Below are 14,102 nucleotides of genomic sequence, written 5' to 3'. Positions count from 1 at the left end.
GTGTCAAAGAAAAGGAACCTCTAAGGCAAGGAAACAGCTGTTTCTGTGTGCATTGGTAAGAAAAGCAACCCTGAATTGGTGATTGAGTCACTTAATTGTTGCAGTGTTATGACTGGCAATGCTGCGTGGCAGACACGAGATAGCTGCTATATATAGCACAGCTTTCCTTGGGAAGAACTTCCTGGAGGACACTGCAGTTGGGTGTGCACTCGGCATAGCCTGTACCGTAGAGTCACACTCGGTTCTTCTACCTTTATCCTTCCTCTTTCACAAATCAGTGTTATAAAAACAGTCAGTCTACGCCATTGTCTCATGAAAGATAATGTGCTCTAAAATACTGTGCTGACCCATTGAAAGTGGGGCAGCGTAACTTTTAGGAGTTTCAGGAGATCTTTAAGTCTGTTGATGAAGTAAATGTCACAGAGTTAGGGACATAGAGGAGTATGGTGAGAATCTAGGAAATAGCAACAGGTAAATGAGAACACAGATATATTCAAAATATTCGGGACACAAGAGAGATTAAACTGAACTGGAGGGAAAGATACGCAACTTTGGGAGGAAAAGTAATGGTGTATATTGAAACAAATAAGAAATATTTAACAAAGAACCTGTTTCAGGAATCCTAATTAGATGGAATCCTAATTAGATGGGATTTAGAATGAGAAGTTTCCCTTGGTTAAATAAGTTATTGTGAGAACCCGACAGAACCAGGTACAGAACTGTTAGGACCAGGCCTAACAGTTATGTAAGCTGACATTAACCACCTCATCAAACAATAGTATGACAGGAAAATATGAAAATTTCAATGTAATTTTGTGTTGTATATATTGTAGGTAAATATATCTTTGTGTGTGTCTTGTATCAAACTTAGGTACCTGCCCTGCTTTTTTCTTTCTGTGTTTAGGGTGGTCTCATCTTCATACTATTGTCGTTATAGTTACCATTAACTTGTTTGTTTGTTTGTTTTAAGGAGTTTTTTATCCTGCTGTCCTGATAGTTTAACTCTTCCTTTCAGGCCTCCTGACTAGTAAAATGGTTTTTTGCCTGGTGACAAGGTTCACCTTTGCCTCGTACTGCTTCCTTGTCAAAGCTGTAGGACATGCTGTTCAACTGACAGACATTTTCCAGAGAAGCAATGATGTGTCCTGCATTCTTGCAGGAGAGTAGTAAATCATTAAGAAACAGAGAGTTTTTCAAAGCAGCTGCAGGATGCCAATGAATCTCCCAAATAACAGGGCATCATATATGTGCTGGCTGGCCTTGAGGAGTCAGTACACAAAGTCTTATTGAAGGGAACTCAATAAAAATTAAGAGACTTTAATTCAATAACCCACTCAACCTCAGTAGGGGAAAAAAAAAAAAGAACATAGGAAATAAGTAACTGGGTAGCCCAGCCTGACTTTAAAGGTCGGTCACTTTCACTGCTGAGAAAAGCTGAAGTTTTTTCCAACTTAAATATTTAAGTGCAAGTTGATTGGATGCTCCAGTTCACTAATTCTGTCAGGACATGTAAGAAAGAGAATCACCGTGATCCCAGAAAGGGCGGTTCTTAAGGTTCTTATGATTTTGTATTATTCTGAGTCATGAAAAGCTGGTCTGGAAACTATCAAGTACAGTATGCCTTTTTGTTCACTTGTTGCTAAATTATAGAATTGGGCCCCTCGTCTTCCAACTGACTGATTAGTGAATCACTGTAAAAGGAAACTAAAGCAGCTGTTTCAGCTTCAGGGCAGTGCTGAGAGAGATACACCCATGGCAGGATTTCAAAGAAAAAGAGCTACATTTGAATTTCAAAGCCCTGCTGTCATCGTATATCCCACAATGTGCCTCCTGTGGCCCAGTAATCTGTTTGCAATACTTTAATTTTCTATTGGAAAGCACAACTGGGAGATGCTTAATTCTTCCGGTTTTGTTTTTCCATAATAGAGTCAGACAAGGAGGGGGAATGTTGAAGAAAGAACCATTCGTCCATATCTCAGTCAAAGGGTGAGGCTTAAAAACCGAAAGGAAGAAGGGAAGAATAAAGCAAAATGTACTGTGTTCTTAAGCACCTATTAAAAAAAAAATTGCAACAGTGTCCAGATTATGTTAATCAGAGTAAAAATATATTTGTAAAGGAAGATGTTAGGTTTCTTTGAAATATTTAAATTAATTTTCTTAACAATAACGCTTACAAGAAAAACCTCAGCATGTCTGAAAAGAAAGCTGCTTCAGATGTGCTGGAGTGATAAGGACCTAACCTCCTAATATTTACTCACAGGAGTAATTTGAACTCACATGCACAGTCCCGTTGAGGTCAATTAGAATTAGTTTGGCAACTAGCAATTGAAAGTTCAGGCCATGACTCCGCTTCGCCTTGTGCTTCAATTAACACTCAAGATCTGCATTATTTATACCACTGCATAATCCGTTGTGTTTTACTGCTTAGATATTCAGTGTGGTTTTACAAAAGGGAAACCATGCATAAAGTATCTCAACTTTTAAGAAAGTAACAACCCAGATTAATTGGAAGGGGAAGCACCTTCATAATTGGACTTCAGAAAGGCATTGCAAATACTGCACAAAAGACTAATTTATTGGTTCAGTGGTTATAGTTCATGATGAGCTATTAAATATTTAATACACACACTTGGACTTATACAAAGTAGTGCACTGAAAGGCGCTGTTTATCATCATTCAACATGTTCTTCACTTGTTTATATCACATTTCACATTGAACCGTAGGTTTTAGTTGGTCTCCATCAGTAATTACATTGAATTTAAGGGAGAAACATGAGCCCTTAGATTTCCTTCGTGAAAGGCCTTGATAATCCCTGGCTCAGAGATCTGTCATCCATCGTGTTCTCTGTGAGTAGACACATAAGCTGTTCACCACAGCCATGGGAGGGTAGGGAGAAATCTGCTGGACTCGGATGCCTCGAGATGTTCAGTCTCGGAGAGGAGAGGACTACCAGGGCAGACATTTATCCACTGCTTCTGCTATCATTGTGTTGGAACTGTGCATCTGGCTTAGGAACTGCAGCAGATATGAAAACTTTTGATCATCAGGTTTCTTTATTATGCGGAAGATAGTCAAAGGGTAGTCATGGCTAGTGCAGGTAATGACCTTTGGAGTCCTTTGGAGGTGATAGTACTATCAGAATCAGAAGCTTGGAAACAAGGATTTCAGTGATCACAAAAAAATACTTTCTGAGGAGCAAGTGAGATTAATAAGAAAAGGAAAAGGGCATCTTCTTCCATGTCCGTTCAATGTAAGGGGTAGAGTAAGGCAAAACTGGATTAGTTAAGTTTCTTGGTTTTCTTGCTTAGGTTCACTCTTGGTTTGACACCGTAGGTTCTCAAGTGACTGATGAACTATACTGCCCAGCCTTGCTATTTCACTACCAGTTTTGTGTTCAACCGTATGTTTTATGATCTACAGAAAACCAGGAGGTCTCTCCATAAGGGACATACCTTCTTATGAAGCCAACTCAATGACTATGCATTGGATGTTCCTCCCAATTTTCTTGGCTGGTTGGTTGATAGTATTAAGTCCTGGTTCTGTCACATTGTCTTGTTGTCGTATGTGATCTATCTGAAAAGAAATGTCAAAAATTATGCAAATAATTCTTTTAAAATCTCACTTCAGTCATTCGGTTGTAGTTAGTTTTACCCACAGAAAGACTTTTATATTTTTGAAAATGGCTACTATATACATAAATTACTCATGAATATGAGTTTCTGGAAGAAGTAGCGGGTCAAGAGGAATGATAGGATACTTCTAGCAAAAGTTACTTAATACAAATGATCCTGTGATCCTGTCAGAACTTGAAAAGCATACATGAGCATCACTATACAGGGACCATATGTTTCTGTATTCATATCGTAAAAAAGCACCTAACCTTTACTTTCCTTGTATTTTTCCACAATAACAGGGTCTTCAAAGCTACCTCTGAAGTTAGAATTGTTGAAAAATCATGTCTTAAGAGCCAGTACTGATGTGCTCCCATTTACATTCACTATTATTTGTGCATAAACTTAAGGACAGAATTATAGTAATAGTAGAACTACAACAACCAATATTCAGTATAAAAATCTAAATCAAATAATTGTCTCAGCTTTTCCGAGAAACTAATATTCTGCAAAATGATAGCTCAGCTTTACTAAGGAAATTAGTTACTAAGCCCTGTAACACTTAAACAACAGACTTTGTGTTATTACACTCATTATCCAACAGTCATATATAATGACTGTGAATGCATAGCAGGACTGATTACTTTTGATTCATAACTTTGATTTGCTAAAGAAGAATCAGGCATCTTAAGACAGTAATGAATATTTCTGCTTTTTTCTAAAGAGAAATTATTCTCTGCTTTCACTGTGTCAGTTCTGTGACATTTTACTGATCTATGTAAGGCTAGTTCTTACACATGCCAAAGAAGTATATGTTCTCATCAGTAAAGGAAAAAGGAGTCAAGTCATTTTGTCCTTTTCTTTTCCACCTTGTTTTTAGCCAGAGGGAGTCTCTCGTACAACATCTGAGGATGACATCAGCATTTTCACTATAGAATAGAAACAAACAGTTAGTACTCACATATCCTACAAACTATGATTGTAATCCACAACATGCTTCTCGAAAAAAAATATATGCTACCTTAGGTTACGTCATACTTCTCAAGCAACAAAAAACACCCTATTTCGGCACCCTTTGGGACCTGGAATCTAAGTTATCAGAGCTGTGAACTTCTGATGTCAGCTGGATCTCATACTCACTTTGTTGTATTTCAGAATGTGATAACAATATAAGGAATTATTTTTACATATGGAATATAATATAAGGAACATAACATTATATTGTATATAATAATATTTCCTTCCAGACCTAAGCATAATAATGGGTTTTTAAAGCTGTTCAGAAAGCACATCTCATTCTTCCCTTTTTTCCAGGAAAAAAAGAAGAATGGCAGCATAGTGGTTATTTAAACATACTAAAAAAAGTAATTGCTTGGGCTATCTACAGTTTGTGAAACAGAGGGAAGTGTGTATTCAGATAAACAGAAGGTATGCAGATAAACAGAAGGTATTCAGGGTGCTGATGACCAGCTATGGCAAAATTTTCTGATGGAGGCTGTACCTTCTCTGTATGGGAATATGCTGCACATAGCTGTAGAGTCAAGAAGGTGTCTTATTATACAAAGTGATGGAAAAAACAGGTGAAAACAGGCAATCAGGTGTCTTTTTCCAGAAAGGACATAACCATGTTCATAGCTGAGGCTCTATGTTATTTGGAATAAATGTTGGCTGTTGCAGAGCACACATTCAACTATCTGTAACTGCAGCAGAACTCTTACAACAAATACTCATTACTCATTGTCCCAATTGTATAAAAACATTTTAAGTATTATGTAATTCTATGCTACCTTGCCCGTCAGTTCCAAATTCCAATTCATTAAATACGTCAAAAGCATTTTCCCCTTCTTCTGCAGCCGTCCTGTAATGTGACCAGAATCCGGGTAAAGGCAAAACAAGCAGTGCTTGAGTGGCCCTGCCATCTCTCTCTTTCCCCAGAAAAAGAAAAAAAAGGGATATGGCAGGGCTGAAGTACTGCAAGCCTACTTTACTTCAGTTTTTATTAGCAAGAGCAGCCTTCAGGAATCCTGGGTCCCAGAGGGGACCAGTGGGAAAGGCTGGAGTAAAGTGCACCCTTGGTGGAAGAGGATCAGGTCAAGGAATACATAAGCAAATTTGGACATACATACGTCCAGGTGCGCCCACAAGTGAGGGAGCGGGCAGATGTCATTGCAAGGCCACTCTCAATAATCTTTGATTGATCATGGTAACTGGGAGAAGTGCCCAAAGACTGGAGAGAAGCAAATGTTACTCCTATCTTCAAGAAGAGCAAGAAGGAGAACCCAAGGAACTACAAGCTGGTCAGCCTCACCTTGATCCCTGGGAAAGTAATGGAGCAGCTGATCCTGGAAACTATTTTCAGAGCACATTAAGGACAAAAAGCTACCAGCAGGAGTTAGTGGGGCTTCACCAAGGGAAAGTCATGCTTGACCACCTTGATAAATTTCTATGATTAAATGACTGGCCTGGTAGATGAGGGAACAGTAGTGGATATTGTCTGCCTGGACTTCAGTGAGGCCTTTCGCACTGTCTCATATAAGATCCTTGTAGACAAGCAGTTGATGTATGGGCTGGATAAACAGACAGTGAGGTGGATAGAAAAATAGCTGAACAGCCAGGCCCAGAGAGTGGTGATCAGTGGTTTAGTCCTGTTCGATATCTTCGTTAATAATCTGCATGGTGGGGCAAAGTGTACCCTCAAAAAGTTTGCTGATGACACAAAACTGGGATGGTCATGCTACCATCCAGAGGGACCTCGACAGGCTAGAGAAGAGCAAAGTCTGCACCTGGGGAGGAACAACCCCAGGCAGCAGTACATGCTGGGGGGCCACCCAGCTGAAAAGTAGCTTAGCAGAAATGGACCTGGTGGTCTCTTTTCTGAGAACGGACACCTGCCTCCTTTCCTTCAATTAACTGAAGAAGGATGTATTCCTTAAATACATCAGCAGGAAGCAAAGATTCCCCTTTATTATTTTTTTTTAATATGATAATTTAATGGTTAGATCATTCTTTTAAAATCCAGTTCCTTCTTCAGATAGAGAGTATTGAATTAATGGCTTCCATCTCTCTGAAGGTACCCTGCCATCAGTCTGCAAGATATTATGTATGGGAGTGTGTGTGAAGGAGGGAAGTCTGTGCACCCATGAAAGATGTGCCTGTCTGCAGGATTCAGAGAGCATGAGTGGAGGGGAGCCCAGAGCCCGCGGCAGGGAGTAGCTGTGATTGGAACAGCCGTGGGCAGATCTCCTACCTCCTGGGAGGGCGGGTGTGCTTATTTTCCATTTAGTGGTGATTTGTATGCAGAAACAGACCACTTCTCACAGCTGACTGGCCTGCCTGCTGGGCTACTCACCTGCTCTGTCTATTTTCAGCCCATGAATCTTTTAATGAAAATGACATTTACATAGAACAGGAAGCAATGGGGAACATGGAATACAATAGGAAGTAAAGCAAATGAGGAGAAAAATAAGTGCCAGCAATCCAGATGCCCAGACAATAAGTGTTTAAAATTCCAGTAGTACTTTTTCATTCCTTTCTGAAATGTTTGAATTTGTGATACTGATATTTGAACTCAGAGTGATAGAAGATACAAGTTAAAAATGGAGTCACAAACCATTCTTGAGGCATCTGTTTGGAAATTGGTGTAATGCAAAATAACCCGAAGAGTTGAACCGAGATGGAAATACCCTTAAGCAGGAGCACAGAACTGTGGTCCCCTTCATCTGTCCACTTTCATTCTCTCTTAGAGAATTCAGTAGTGAAATCTTCTCTATGAATCCAAAGAAATAAGAAATTATTTTATATTAGAATGTCTTCCACAAATATACTTATTTTCTCAGGTTCCAATAATATATACAGGTGTCAATGATACAACCAAACTACAATGCATTTATTCATGTGTATGTGCATTTATTTTTAATATTAAATAATTCTTCATTAAATTTAAATATTAATAACACAATGATGTGTTTTTATTTAATATTTACTTAAAATATTAAACTATAGTTTGTGCATTTTTATGTAGTGCGCTGTTACAAGTTTTTTCTCTAAATCCATTCAGTTGTATCATAACTGACAGCTATTATTATTCAGTAATATTTCAGAATCTTATTTTCAATTATATTCTCGATGCTTCTGGGATGCAAGGGCTGTTTTGACAGCTCGGGCCACTACAGAACAGTTGAGGAAGTGGCATTGTATATTTCTTATAAAAGGGAAAGAGTGCCACCTACTGAATTACTATCACTTCTCTCGTGAAGATTTGATTTTGTGTGAAAGAATTAATTATGTTTTACTTTGAGATAGTTTTCAACTGAATAAGGCTATTTTTATGTTTGGATAATTATTTATGGTATAACAACTGATTTGAAAAGCTTAAACGTTTTAAGTCACTGAGGATTGTAAGGTTCCAATGACGCTCAACATAATTTTCTTTAGACACTCAGAAATATTTCCTTATTTTTTGTAGATATTGTCAATATTTGCCTCAATATTGTCATATCAGTATTTTTCGTTTGTAATCCATGCAAAATATGATCTCAGCTTCACTTCCTTGAAATACAAACAACAACAAAAAACCCTCAAAAATGGCAAATCTGCCATCCTGAGTTAAATATTTGTAGAATTGGAGTAACTTCCTTAATCATATTGAAATTTACATCTAACTGGTGAACAGTCACTCAGAAAAATAGAAGGAAAGGCATATTGGTCTTTTGAATTTGTTTCTTCTTTTTAGAAAATATGAAACATATAATCCAACAGCTGTTTAAGAAAAAGAAATTTTTTTTCTTTACACCAACAGTTGCCCCAGAAGATCCTAGCAGAAAGGTAGATGGTGATACCATTATTTTCTCACATGTGCAAGAAAGGTCAAGTGCTGTCTATCAGTGCAATGCTTCTAATGAATATGGATACTTGCTCGCAAACGCATTTGTGAATGTTCTGGGTAAGAAACAGATTTTATATTTTTCAGGCTTTTTATGTATTCAGTTGTCTCCTGCTACTACACGGATTGCATGCTCAAGCCTTGCTTGAGGTCTTCAGTGGGAATGGATGTATTTCCTGAGCCCTGTAAAAGGCAAGGATATACATGCTATATTTCCACTTTCATTATTCTTAAGAGGATAGTTGTGAAAGCTAGGGAAAACCTGGAAGAAATTTTATCTTTTTGTTTGTTTGTTTACATAAATCAAGCAAACTGAAGCGTAAGAAAAAAGGCAGGAATTAATATTCCTTACGTTAATATGTTTCAGTACTCTCTTGTTGATTGTGGGTGTTTTGGATCAGTTAAATAAATTGTCTCTAAATTGCTATTGCAAGGGCACATTTGTCTTGAAAGCCTCCCAATAATGTGTTTCTGGTTAGGAGATGCTGTGCTCTCTCTAATTCTTCTAGCTGAATTTAACAAAGCTAGAAGAAAAATCCTAGGCAGAATCGCCTCTAAGGATCCTCCTTGCAGATCTTTTGATTGAGAGACACTGTCTTTTAAATGATAGAACTCACTTTGGTTCCATAGTTCCTTTAAAAATATAGGTGTTTCACCAAAAATACATCTTAGCTTCTTTCTGCCTGCAGGTTTGTTCAGAATTATGTAGTTCAGTCGGTTCCCAGGAGTTTCTCTTCTTGAAGTATATTCTGATTTAAATTTTCCAAATGAAATCATTGCCTTTGGTGCCAGTCCCTATTACTTGTAAACAAGGAAGATTCATTTGTTTTTCACAAGATAATTCTCCTACATTTCCTCAGGCTACTGGCAGTAGAATGTATTTGTACCTAAACTGAGGCCAGAAATAACTTCAGAGAAGGATGTTGATGTATAATTCTTTCGGCCATTCGTAATATCTTAGTATTTTGTACTCGCATCTTCGTATCTATATCCAGATCTCTTTATCTTTTCAGCTGAGCCACCAAGAATTCTAACTCCTGCTAATAAACTGTATCAAGTCATTGCAGATAGTCCGGCGTTGCTAGACTGTGCTTATTTTGGTTCACCTAAGCCTGAAATTGAATGGTAAGCTATAGTTTTTGTCCTTAAGTTATATAAAAAGAGCCAGTTATATCTATGGAAACAAACATTTAAAGCCTTAAAAATATTTTTACTCAATTTATGATTTTAAAATAGTGTCTTTTTAAATATATGCTGACTACAATACACAAATACAATATTAGAGATACTCAATGTAATAACAGTTAAGTTATCCCTACAGAGTCAAGTTTAAATTTCATGTTTTAATGTCTGTCTGCATTTTCTAATGTAGCAGTCCCAATTAGCATTTTCTGATAATAAAATGGAATAGGATTTAACTATGACATTGGATAATGATACTGCTTATTATATAAAGGTTTAAGGGAGTGAAAGGTAGCATCTTGCGTGGAAATGAATACGTTTTCCATGACAACGGAACCTTGGAAATTCCAGTGGCTCAAAAGGATAGTACTGGTACATACACATGTGTAGCAAGGAATGAATTAGGAAAGATACAAAATGAAGTGCAACTGGAAGTTAAAGGTAAGAAATTAATCACTTGTTCATAACAGGTTAGTATAGAATTGGAGAATTTCTAAATTTCTAATAATAATTTTAAATTTCAGATCCAACAATGATAATTAAACAGCCAGAATACAAAGTGATTCAGAGATATGGCCAAGTCTCATTTGAGTGTATAATAAAACATGATCCCACCTTATTACCAACAGTTGTATGGTTGAAGGACAATGATGAACTGCCAGATGATGAAAGGTACGGACAAAATAATTTCCCTTTATTTTTAGTTTTCTAGTTTCTTTTGTCTATTCCTTTTCCTGATCTTTGAAAGAAACATATTGACTTATTGACTTTCCAAAGAAGACTGATAAATATAATCACCGTATTTGGTGACTAAAGGACTCATCTAGTGTGAAAATATTAAGATAGAAATCAAATTTAAGAGAGATGTAAAAATTTTTAATTGTGCACATTGACCATGTGTATCAGTTGTAAGAAGATAATCAGCACAGGAAGTCAAAGAGATAACAGAAGACTATTCTGCTCTAGATCACAGTTAATGAAAGGTTGTTTGAGTATATTTGGAAATAAAAGAACATCAGGATAGTTACTGTGGGAAGATGGTCAACAGCAAGGTAGAAAAGGCGGGCATCATCCCATAGTTTACTTTGCAGTCTAAGTATTTGCTGAAATACACAAGTATATGGGATTTGATAATGTCTTTTGCAAGTTTCTTATAACAGTAGCAACTATTGAAAAATCAGTGGCTGAATTTATTGTATTTGCAGGTTTCTAGTTGGTAAAGACAACTTGACCATTATGAATGTAACTGATAAAGATGATGGAACATACACTTGCGTAGTTAATACTACTCTGGACAGTGTGTCAGCAAGTGCTGTGCTTACTGTTGTTGGTAAGAATACTCTCAAACTTTACGATAGCAGAACTGTTTAATTACTGTTAAGTATGAAAACAGCTTTAGATTTAAAATGAAAAGCACAAATCTAGTTTTGATTTCAAGAACAGGACAAAGGAAATGACCTCTATCTGTAAATGTGTTGCAGTTTTTTAAAAATAATCTTACCCTAAAGTTTGCCTTTGAATCAGCTACTTACAAAAGGGTCCCATAGCTACAGGATGCATTCAGTTTCATGCTGTATAGATTTTTATTTGGATCACATCTGGGCTAACACAGTAGATTACATGCTGCACAGTATTTGAACATAAACATGTTATCTCAGCAATCTATTTCACAGTTAAATTATGCTTCAGAAAGACTGAACATGCTTGGTTATATAGGTTTTCAAGGATTTTCTTTTTAAATTAGTTCTCTCTTTTAAGTTTCCATGATGGCAGATTGTTGTAAAATATGTTACTTTGCCCCTTCTCCCAATTTATAAGAAAGCTTGAAGTAAATGTCCTGAATGATTCTTACCTGAGTTCAAGCTGAGATTCAAAGTCAAGTGTGCTTGTGTTTTAAAATTGTGTTGTAATCTGATGCCTATCCAGGAATGACATACACCAAAGGTCTCATACTTATTAGAGAATTTTAATAATATTTCTCACTTTATTTATTTTCTTGATCTATCCGTATTGAAAAAATGGATAAAATATTCAAGAATACTTTTATAACTTTTCAGTGAAAAATTATCGATGTATTATTTGAAATCAACCATTTACACTAAATAAGTTAACTTTTCTTTGTCTCTAATAATTATAGTCTTTAACTACCTACAGTATTCTGTTTCTTTGGCTACTAACTGATTAAATCCTTTATATTAATGTTCTTTTCAGCTGCTCCCCCAACTCCAGCTATCATTTACGGTAAACTAATATGAAGTTCTCTTACTACATCATCTGCCAGATACATTTCTCATTTGCCTGTTGCAAAGTGCAGCATCTTCTCTTTTTTCCCCTTTTTCCTCTTTTTTTAATTTGTGTGTATGTGTGTGTGTGGTTTCATCCCATTTTACCAACTGCTTCATTACTGGAGTACTGGGCTTTAGAATTTTACAGTGTCAGCTGCTTTGTATTTTAGAGAATAAATGATTTTCAGATAAATTATCTTTATATAAGGTTGGTTACACTGTGATAGTCTTTTTCTCGTAGAGAGCACTGTAATGCAAATTAGTTGTATAGTAAATGAAAGATCTAAAAGATAAATCCAACTGTTTGTTGAAAGCTAATTCACTCTCAAAGAACTTGCACCAACCAAATCCTGGTATGTTTTTACATTGCTTTGGCTGACAGCTTTGTAGCCTGGTACACTTCATTTCATTGTTTGTCTTCGGTTTACTTCAGTCATAAAATGGATAGGACCATATTGACCAATTTGGTTTATGATTGATGAAATTGCTAATACGATTTTAAAATTAAAGCTGAAATTCGCCCAAAAAATCTGTCAGGCAGGTGCAGTCCTAAATTTGACAGTATACGGTCTTTAATTTGGTAGCAGTTTTTTTCTGAATTTAGGTTTTAAATTCAATATAATATGGCTAAAACCACTTTTAAGTATGAGCATCTTAAGCACTTTTATGTAAATCCTGTCACATTCAGTAAAGCATTTTCTGCATTCTTAAATGAACCTACTCTTCAATCTTGATTTTTGTGTAACAAATCATAAAATGTATTATTTTTAGCAATTTGGAATGAACAGTTAAATCTTTATGCATTACAAGGATGTATATTAACAGCTTGCATGGTATTTCAGGTTTTTTTAAAAGTACAGCAAAAACAAATGACCGAGTAACTTGCAATTAGTTTCTGTTTGAACTATACTTGTTTTGAATTCACATGCAAAATATTTGTAGTGATTCTAGAAAAGCTTCTTTGATGTGAGTGCTTCTTTACTTTCCATGTTTTACTACATATTTCTAGTTACATTAGAGAACCACACATAATTATTCAAAGATAAACTGAACATGGATTTCATAATTCATTGCATCTCATTACATTTTTTTTATACCCCAGTGCAGTCAGACATAGATAAAATCAAATACAGATTCTTGTTAGTGTATAGAAGTTTCCAGATACATCAGTTTTCCATTTTTTCTGTTTTGTAACAGTCGCATGCTCACAGTCATTAAGTCATGCTTACGTAAGTGAGTAGATCTGCCCTGCTGTAGTTGTGGAATTCTTTTGATTGTAATGTAAGGATTTTTTCGATGGTGAAACTGCATATTCTGGTGTGAATATTTACTTTGTGTTCATTTCATTACAGCTCGGCCAAATCCACCCTTTGACTTGGAATTGACAGGTCAGCTAGAAAGAAGCATTGAACTCTCGTGGGTACCAGGAGACGAAAACAACAGCCCCATTACAAGTATGTTTGTTTATATCTATTGTATTACTTCAATAACATTACATTTACTGTTCTCAGATTCCAAAGTGTTCTGTGCTAAATTTTGTATGCAGCATGGAAGAATGGTAAATTGATTCGCTACAGTTGCCATTTATTTACATAACAAAAATTCATTAATGTCCTCTACTGTACAGACAAGCAGAAGAACTTATTTACTGCCCTAAGGAGCTCAGCTTTTGATCCAAAAACCTGTGATAGTTAACACAGAAGTTGATACTGATGTGAGCTCTGTCTCACATGGTGCAGTCTTCTGAATACGTTGAGAGCAGACTTGTTCATTACTTGTATGTTTCTGAAGGAGAGAGCTACTAACATCTTGCATTAACTCTTTTGTAATTCCCGTATATTTGAAAAAGCATCAGTGCCAATATCTTTAGGAATATCCATCACTACTGATAAAGAAGCTTATTCTTTCTAAAATATAAGGCAGATAGTTTTTCTGTTTTTTTCTAGTCAGATAGTTGAAAGAATAAAGCAGGTCCCTAGACAGAGAAAATTAACATCTAAAAACTTTTGAGACATGACGACACATGGTATTACTCTTCCCACTAGAGCATGATGAAAGATACTCTTGCTTATATTGAAGAGAAAGGATGGAGGGGGAAATTAAGAGGAAGGAAGAAGGATCTTACTTGTTTTCCAAAAAAT

At 36.2% G+C, this 14,102-nt stretch overlaps 1 protein-coding gene across 25 annotated transcripts in view; it reads left to right on the top strand.

The window, feature by feature from the left end:
• NRCAM (neuronal cell adhesion molecule) overlaps positions 1-14,102 on the top strand; it is a 158,184-nt gene that overhangs the window by 104,729 nt on the left and 39,353 nt on the right. For 23 of the 25 annotated variants that reach the window (XM_014963698.1, XM_014963702.1, XM_014963709.1 and 20 more), the window contains 7 exons: positions 8,411-8,554; positions 9,508-9,619; positions 9,951-10,117; positions 10,201-10,348; positions 10,882-11,006; positions 11,888-11,917; positions 13,314-13,415. In XM_014963698.1, coding sequence (XP_014819184.1) covers positions 8,411-8,554; positions 9,508-9,619; positions 9,951-10,117; positions 10,201-10,348; positions 10,882-11,006; positions 11,888-11,917; positions 13,314-13,415 — 828 coding nt within the window. The remainder of the gene's footprint in view (positions 1-8,410; positions 8,555-9,507; positions 9,620-9,950; positions 10,118-10,200; positions 10,349-10,881; positions 11,007-11,887; positions 11,918-13,313; positions 13,416-14,102) is intronic. The other 2 variants (XM_014963715.1, XM_014963703.1) reach the window with 1 other exon arrangement.

Source organism: Calidris pugnax, unplaced genomic scaffold (genome assembly GCF_001431845.1).
Source record: "Calidris pugnax isolate Ruff unplaced genomic scaffold, ASM143184v1 scaffold44, whole genome shotgun sequence".
NCBI classification, from domain to species: domain Eukaryota; kingdom Metazoa; phylum Chordata; class Aves; order Charadriiformes; family Scolopacidae; genus Calidris; species Calidris pugnax.
Note: the sequence above shows the minus strand (reverse complement) of the source record. Positions and strands in the feature narration are given on the sequence as shown.